The sequence below is a fragment of the Lutjanus erythropterus genome, chromosome 14 (genome assembly GCF_056507025.1).
Source record: "Lutjanus erythropterus isolate fLutEry1 chromosome 14, fLutEry1.hap2, whole genome shotgun sequence".
Lineage (NCBI taxonomy): Eukaryota > Metazoa > Chordata > Actinopteri > Lutjaniformes > Lutjanidae > Lutjanus > Lutjanus erythropterus.
The window spans coordinates 19,959,025-19,968,037 of record NC_139330.1 but is presented as its reverse complement, the minus strand read 5'-3'; the positions used below and the strand labels follow the sequence as shown (position 1 = coordinate 19,968,037).

General features: G+C 38.7%; 1 protein-coding gene across 1 annotated transcript in view; it reads left to right on the top strand.

The window, feature by feature from the left end:
- Window positions 1–372: 372 nt before the first annotated feature.
- Window positions 373–9,013, top strand: part of LOC146315501 (E3 ubiquitin-protein ligase NEURL1-like) — a 42,046-nt gene continuing 33,405 nt past the window's right edge. The window contains exons 1-2 of the mRNA XM_084736346.1: window positions 373–630; window positions 8,587–8,831. Coding sequence (XP_084592472.1) covers window positions 597–630; window positions 8,587–8,831 — 279 coding nt within the window. The 5' untranslated portion in view covers window positions 373–596. The remainder of the gene's footprint in view (window positions 631–8,586; window positions 8,832–9,013) is intronic.

The window sequence follows — 9,013 nt, the reverse complement described above, 5'->3', positions numbered from 1 at the left end:
TTGTTTTTTTGTCCAACCCAAGAGTCTATAGGAATATAAAGGTGATGTTTGGCTTGTAGAGGTCCTCTACAGAGTTCATAGTCAAGGTCTCAATGTCATTTATTATAGTTATAGAATACAGATATACAGATAATGAATTAAATGAATTCACAGTAGAATGTGATATAGTATAAAAAAAAAACTAAAAAAAAACATGCAGTTATTTTAATATACACCAAGCAAATACTTCTGTAGACTAGTGCACATATTTGAATTTCCCTCAGGTTGAATGTAAACAGCAGCAACAAGATGGTGATGATACACGGAAGCCCCACCTCCACTACCACCTTTTATGTTAATTTCAGCGTGATCTCTGCACGGACTGGAGGGAGACGCTGAGTCCTGGATCTGCTGGCTGCCGCCTGCCCGCCGCTTCATGTCGATGAGGCTTTGGACAGACACAACCTGCCGCTGAATTACTGTCGGGACTTTTTTTTTTGTGAACGGCGTCCTAAGCGTGCGTATAATGTCGCCGCTGAGGACGCGCGGCTGAATGTGAATATTTGAGGATCCAGCCGGTAGTTTAGAGAGGAGGTGAACGCACCTTGCATCCAGCCATGGGAGGTCAGATCACCAGAAACACCTTCTACGGTAAGACATCACAGCACAGGACGGGATACTCCTGTATTGATCCTTTATTATTAATGTGATTATTATAATTAAAGCTGACATAATCGAGTTGTAAGCGTGCTTGTGCAGCCTCAAGCCCGTGCGCATGAGAACTGTAGGCGTCCTGGCAGCCTGAAATAAATGAGAAGTGAAACTAGCCAAGTTTTTTTTTACCACCTTCTGTAAGTCACGACTGGCTTTGAATAAGAGGAAATGTGAGCATGATGAAGTCGTGTTTTTAAAAATGTGATAATAAGCCTCTATAGCATCAAGATTGATCAACACTTGATCAACACCCCAAAGACTGAAGCATGGAGTCACGAAGTTATAGTTACAAGAAATCAAGCAGGACGAGCAAGTTGGTACATAACTTTTCCCACCTGGCTTGTTATTCTTTTGTCTTTATAGTTGAAAGTGATACACTTGTAGGCCTCATAAATGTCAACATGTTGGCAAAGAGTGCAACAACTTTATGTCCTTCAGTGTTGTGGCTGTCAACTGATCATGTATACATGTCTCAAATGATGATAACAGGTGTATTTTACTGTTACATTAATGTTTCTTGTGGAAACTTTTCCAGCAGCTAGTTAATACAAGATGCAGTTAAACTGTTAAATTTAACTATATCCTGACTGTATCTGTAACTTTTAATTTATGGAAACTTTTAATCCGTTATTTGCAATTACAATCATAATGTCTACCTGTTTTCATTTGCTTTCTGACAGTGAGGTATACACGCACTTAGAGCCGCAATGATTAACTGGTTATGAATTGATTATTAAATTAATTGCAAATTGTTTTGATAACCAGTTTCAGAGATAAATTTTTCGGAAAAGTCAAAAATCTCTGATTGCAGCTTCTCAGATGTGGACATTTTCTGGTTCTATAGTCTTTTATGACAGTAAATTTTGGGTTGTGGAAAATAAAAAAATATTTTTAGGACGTCACTTTTTGGCTCTGGGAAACAACTACTGACATTTTTCACAGTTTTGCTACGTTTTATGGACCAAACAAGTAATTAATTAATTGCGAAAATAATCAGCAGATTAACTGAAAATAATTGTTAGCTGCAGCCCAACACACATTTATAATTTAACATATTTACCATTACTAACTAACTAAACTAATAAGTTTGAAAAGTGTGTTTGATTCATTGTTGCTGTTTTAGTCAGACGTCTGTAAATTAATTGTTTACTTTATACTCAGATGAAAATTTGATTGAAGAACTGCAACAGTCAATTAAGTAAACTGCCAGAAAACTACTCAGCAAATACTTTGAGAATCAGTTAAATCTTTAAAGCAAAAATGCAAAATGTTGTTGGGTTCCAGCTTGGACTATTGGTTGATCAAAAGCAGCAATATAAAGATGTCACCTTGAGTTGAGGAAATATTATAGACCATATTATCAATCAGTTAATTAGAAGAAGAGAACTGTCATCAGTTTGATCTATAATGAAAATATCAAGCCCTACTTGCTCAGTGGATGAAGCTGGCCTTCAGTGACTTTTACGTTGTGTTCACTGATGATTAGATGTCTTAATATTCCATGAGCGGACATATTGTATAATGATGTTGATTGATTCTGAGCTGTTCTGATGATATTAATTGATAGCCATTATAGTACACAGCCAGCCAAGTGTAAACATCCCATTTGGACGGATGGACGCAGGCCAATCCATATAGTCCTTCTTCCAGTTTCAGTGTTAGGGACCACTGGTGTGAAGTAACAATATAGGCGCTGATAGACATTCTTGGCCCTCTGACAAGATCTCAGTCGAGGCCCTGAAAATGTAATCCATGTTATGCTTCAGGGCCCTGACCAGCTCACAAGGACATGAATCATTCAGTCCTCCTTATTTGGCAACCCTGCATGATTGTATTTTTTATCGTGTTGAGTGTTTTCAAAGTTTTAAGTGATTATCACAACATTGAGATTTTCAAGTTCTTGTTTTCTTGTTCAACCAGCTGTTGTTTTCTTGTTCAATGGAATCTGTGCTTCAGACTTGGCTCGTGGCGTCTCCTCATTTAGGAAGCAGCACTGATGGTTCATTATTAGAGCTGCAAGTTGATTAGTTCATTCATCATTTAGTTGATCGACAGGAAATTAATCAGCAACTATTTGGATAATGAATGAGTCCTTTTGAGTCATTTTTTACTAAATTAAATAACCAAATGCTGTGGTTCCAGCTCTTCAAAAATGAATGTTTCCTGGTTTCCTTAATCTTCTCTGAAAGTAAAAGGGAAATCTTTTGGATTATTACTCTTAGAAAACAAGATATTTGAAGAGGTCAATTTGGGCTTTTGGAAATTGTGCCAGGCATTTTAAAGGAGGGATATGTAAGACTCCAGTGTTCAAAGATTAGCACTACAGTACAAATTGGAGGCATAGACAGTATCTTAAACATGTTCAATCCTTATTTAGTATAAAATTTACGGTTAGAGCGAGTTGTTTCCCCGTCCCCTCCTCCCCAGATTTAAAGCTCACATGAGTGCAAGATAACCGTAACATTATATTTTGACAATGACACGCGACAAGTCCTACTGTCCTTCACAAGTTGAGCAGCTGTATCTAATTGTCAAATTTCTGTGAATTTAAAGCAGATTGAGTCAGTAATGTGAGGTCAGCAGCTTATAGTTCCTTTCAACAAATCAGAGGAAATCTATGTCTCTAACTTTTATCGCACATGTCGCTTTATGTTCAGCTTGTCAAGTAAAATGGATCCATTTTAGATAATATTACAGTGATCACATTGCACAGCATGTTAGCGGTTTTCTATTATGTGTTAGTATTTACTAACAGACTAAGCGCTAGTTAATTGCATACATTTAGATTTAGTTATCCAAAATTAGTTTAGGAATCACAAACAAAAAAAGAAACATGAAACTTAAGAGAACCGTTTTTTTTTTTCTCCCATCCCTAGAGAACATAGAGAACAACACATGTAGTGTTTTTATCAGAGAAGCCAGTGTATCATCTTTACATATCATGTTCATGTCATGATTTAATGAAGTAAATACATTTCATATTTAACAACTGTTAGGCCAAACGATCAGTCCACTAATTGAGAAACTAATCAACAAATTAATTAATAATGAAAATGATTGTTAGATACAAATAAACAGTACTGTAAAAGTAACAGGTCTGACACACAGGAAGTCCTTTTTAAAATGTTTGAGAATCACTTTTGTTTACCTCTTGTTGTAACCACACAAACTATGACATAGTTGCAAAAACTAAAAACACACACGTGCCCTTTGGCTCTTTAGGATGCTGCCTGTGAGTGCTCATCTTGTGAGAGGGGGCCACCGAGCCTTGAAACTAACGTCACAGCACATTAGGGCCTCTGTTGAGGCCTCTTAGTGAGACCGAGCCTGAGGATAAAACACAGAGGAGCGTAAGAGGCCAGGTGACACTGGCCAGGGCCACTCTTTGTCTCTGCACTGTTTGTCCTTTCCAATTAATGACAGCGAAGGCAGTCACATTGTGTGCGGCGCTGCATTAAGTAACATTATCCTTCCTTAAGTTGCTCAGCTGACATTTGTCATGGCACCTCTCTTTTATCATGACAGCGCTCTGCTCACTGTTTACCCCGATGTCTCCGTCAGGTTGCATGACTTTTTAAACACACTTCAGCAGCTGCTGTATCATCAGCACTGTTGGCTCCAACGTTTATTGTAAATCAAATGTTTTATTTTTATTTATACATTTATTTACTTAACTCATAGTTTATATAGTCTTCTTTGCGCTCTGAACGCTGTAAACACACTTCCGGACGCCTGGGGCGTGAAAATAAAGCTGCTCCTGAGATAATATTAAAGGGATAGCTCAGACTTTTCCAACCAACCACCATCAGCCCATCAACTTGCGATTGCTGATTTGCAATGTTATGTATTCTATGTACATTGCTACGTGAAAACAGAAACATAAACCTGTAAAATATCATGAATATTCTTACACCTACTTTCTTTATTAAACTCAGAAATATAACCGTACACCTTATGAATTCAGGTGTGTCTCTTTTACCCAACTAAGATGCACTTCTGATTGCATTTGCCTTGTTAATCCATAATAAAAACACACTTTATTCAAACTTGACAGAAAAAACAAAACTGTCTTGTCTTTCCGCTGTCACAGGCTGTCTTCACACTCTTCACTCCGCTCAGTGGGTTTCTGCTGTGAAGAGTGTGCTGCTGAGTAGCAGCTCTCACTCTGCAGACCATTAAATTAGCAAAATAAAATGAGAGAAATCCCCCCACGCCCCCAAACATCTGGCAATGGACAGTCTCTGATATATTCAGCCAATCGCTCAACCCTAGTGAGCTTTTTCATAGACAGGAAATTGAACTGGTATTGCCAATTAAATTCCTCTTGCTAAAGCAACCAGACTCCTTCAACAAAAACAGAAATTTTATCTCACAGAACATGGGAGTTCCTGATCTGCTTTGATTGTGTTATTTTGTGTGTTCTGCATTTTAAAGGATTAGTTCAGATTCAAGTCAAGCCTCACAATAACAGAGGTTAACCACTATATTTTTTCTCAAGTTCATGTCTTATTTGACTGTTACCTGGACGTGTACCCAATCAGATAGTGTTGTGGGTGGGATATTGAGTAAGACCACAGAGTGATGACTACAGACAGACAGAAGCAGCTGCATCTGAACCAAAGTAGCATGTTGTCTCAGACTTCAAACTTCAAAAAAACTGAATTATCCATTTAATATAGTGATAATAAAATAAGATATTGCATTAGATGCTATATATAAGTGTTTCTACACTATCTGCTGAGGCCTGTGAAGTGTTGCTTCTGTTTTCAGACCTCACAGGAAATAGTCTATTCAATCTCAGGCCTGGTCATTGATGGAGTACAATACAGGCATGCTTTGTTTTCCTGAAGACATCACGTCTGACATGACATCATGAATGCAATATGGTTGCAAGATTTGTTATGACTTCATTTAAGACCACTGTTGTGCACAGAGCACAATTCCACATTGTTCTGCAGGGACAAGAGGAGCATGAGAAGAGCTTAATAAATACACTATACGCAGCCCAGAACACTTGGCAGAGCCTCTCTGATTGTGATTTGAAGGGGAAGACTCTAGTTTAACCTCGACAAATCATACGTTTTCCACACCCATGGAGGGAAATCATGTCACCAAACCTCTATGTGTGCCCTGAAATCAGAACAATAGGACAGAATCACATGACTGGCCATCGCCAATCCTGACAGTCTTAATTGATTTGTCTCCAGGGCACGTTATAAACCTCTTGACCCACCAAGGTCACTCAGAGGAAAGAATATCTATCTTTCAGCAGTGGCTTGTATTTCTCTCACTGACAAACAGGCATCTCCCACACAGTCTTCCAAATTTAGGTGTGAAAAAACAAGCAGTTCTCACGGCAGCAAAAGAAGAAGAGTTAATTAAGCCTGAATTATTCATTTGGATCCAGTCTTGACATATTTGCTGGATTTTGTGCTACTTTTAGACCTTTAAATGTTATTGTAGAGAGGACCAAATCACATGGTGAGATGTGTGTACATGTAATCCTGCCTTACATTTAATGAGAATCCAGTGTCTGTAAGAAAATGGTTTCTCCACAACACCACCGTGACCTTGGCACTGTACTTTGAAGTGAAATGCGTAAACACATATGGGGAGAGTAGGTCAAAATGTCAGGGGAGTGAGTGTCATATCAGGCTCGTGATGACTTTGAGCAAATTCTTTATCAGTCTAAAACCCAAAAAGAGGGATGTGATGTGAATAAAGATGTTTTGCTCTATTATGAGTTCCTGTGAGTGGGAGCAGTCATGATTCACGTACGTTCACATGGGAAAAATTGTTAAAAACTGCTGCATATTGTGAGTCAGATGTTCTCCTTTGGGTCTGCTCTCATTTTGCCACTTCCTCTGACCGGCTAAGCACAATAAATGTCACTAAATCTCATTTAATAGCAGTCATTTTATATGTACAATTGTGTTTGATTTCTTGTTTTTACTCTGACAGGGCAGGTAGTGTGGTGTACTTGACTCTCAGACATAAATATTGTGATTGATATGTCCTTCAAACATGAGCAACAACTGGAAATCACATGTAACAGTCATGGCATGCTGTTATAAGAGTAGCTTTGAATAAACTTTATCAGCTAGCTGAACATGTACACATGAAGACCTCAACGACTACCTTTCTGCTGCTCTAATTTAGCTGTTAGATGCTATATGATGCTATATGATGTTGCAGCAAAGGGTTATGCAAAAGTTTGTAATAGACCTGCAGATCCACTAGAGGATACCGTGTCAGTGTCACGTGTTGGCTCGCCATAATAAGTAAGCCAGAGGTCGGTGAGGGAGGATGGGAAAAACCATAGACATATACGTTGACACTGCATTAGCCTTTGGATCGTATATCAAAGTGGCCGCCATGTTGGTCCTGGCAAGACCGGCCTGTAAACAAATGGATGTAAACTGGTGAGCTGCAGTTTTTCTGGATAAAAAGCACTATAATGTTAACATTACTCAAACGATTTCAGTGAGTTGTTTTTATATTCAGGCGTAAACTTTATAGTGCTTTTTATCCTGAAAGCTTGCATGCATTTGTTCGCAGGCCAGTCTTGTCTGAACCAGTATGGTGGCAATGGTGAAGTGATCAGCGCAGTGACTACATATGTATGTGAAAAACTACTAACACAGGACTTGATTGGGGTCAGAGTTGATTGCTTTTAGGAGGTAGAGCACAATCTATCATGTTTTCCTAAACCTAAACAAATGTTTTTTTTAGCAAGATTTATTTAGAAAGTTTAATCGGATGTAGGGTTGTGTATTGGCAAGAATCTGACAATACAATATATATCACAATACAAGTGTTACGATTCAATGCAGAGTGATACATTACATGTTTTATCACTAATTTTAGGAAAACTGTGATTGTATAAAAACACTCCAGCATATGAATATAAAATCTGAGTTAAAAAAAAATGTTTTATGCAGTCACAGTTACACAACTGTCCTCTCTAGCCATCAGGGATTTAAATACAACATAAAATGACCATTACCATGAGTCTCTGCATGCACTACAATATCATGATACAGCATTTTTGAGAATTGATACTGTATCACAAGTCATAGTGTCGCGATACTCAGGTATATTATCTGATGTCGCATATTTCTTATTGCTGACTTGTCCACAGAATGAGAAACGCAGGTCTTTTACACGTAGTATACGGTCACTTCGCTGGTTGTTTCAACTTTCAAAAAACATGAAAAAATATTCCCGGACCTCACTTTGAAAACTGCATGTTACTTTTTAGCAAATCAGTTCTGTTTTTCTTCATCCGCCTCCTGTTCCATTTCCTCCTCTCTCCTCATTATTGTACAAATGTGTTCCAGCACAGTAAGAAAGAAACTGTTCAAACGCAAACCTGTTTAAAATCTGGCAAGATGTACAAAAACAAAAGCTAAATGACCATTTACTGAAATGAGAGCATTTTGTGTGAACTTCTTACAGCTGCATTGTTCTCCTTAATTACGTAGCCAAGGGAGCAATTCTGTCCTTGTACTTGTATTTTTTCCATCCAAGGACATATTTGCATGTAATTTAACTTGCACATTGCTTTTTCATGTCTGCAGTAGGTGTGTGGTCATACTGTGCTACCTTGAGAAGCTGGAAGCAGAAGCCAACGATTAGATTATGTTAATGCAGTTTTACTTAACTGGATGTTACAGGAGCTGGTAAGATGTGTAAGAGGAAATGACATGCGACCACCTCACAATGTCAGTATATTATTTAAAGTGAAGCCTGCCGTGATACATCACTATTTAATCTAATATTCTAATCCAATCTAAAATTTGGGTATTTTACTGTCAGTTGTGCCCCAGTAATGAAGTTTCTGCTTCCCACCTGTGCACCAAACTAAGCGACCGCTGTTCGTTCTCCACACAGACTCTCTGAACGGCCCGTTTCCTGCCACATCCCACCGATGCCACCACAAGCCCACCAAGCGTTGCCTGCCCATCCAGCCATGTGGGAATCTGTCCTCCTTCCCACTGCTCTTCCACCCCAGCACCAAGGGCTCGCAGATTATCATGGACATGTCTCAGAGAACCGTCAAGAGACAGGCCAGCTTCTGTAACGCCATCACCTTCAGCAATAGACCCATCGCTGTGTATGAGCAAGTTCGGCTGAAGGTAACAAAAAGAAAATACACTAGCTGTGATCCAGTTGCTTATTTTATATCAGTGGTTCCCAACCAGTGTGCCGTGCGGCACGTCCAGGTGTGGGGTGGGATTTTATGGCGAGCATTCTTAGATATATGAAGATTCTGACTTGAAATATTATGAATCGATGTAGAAAAGTCAATAATCAAAAA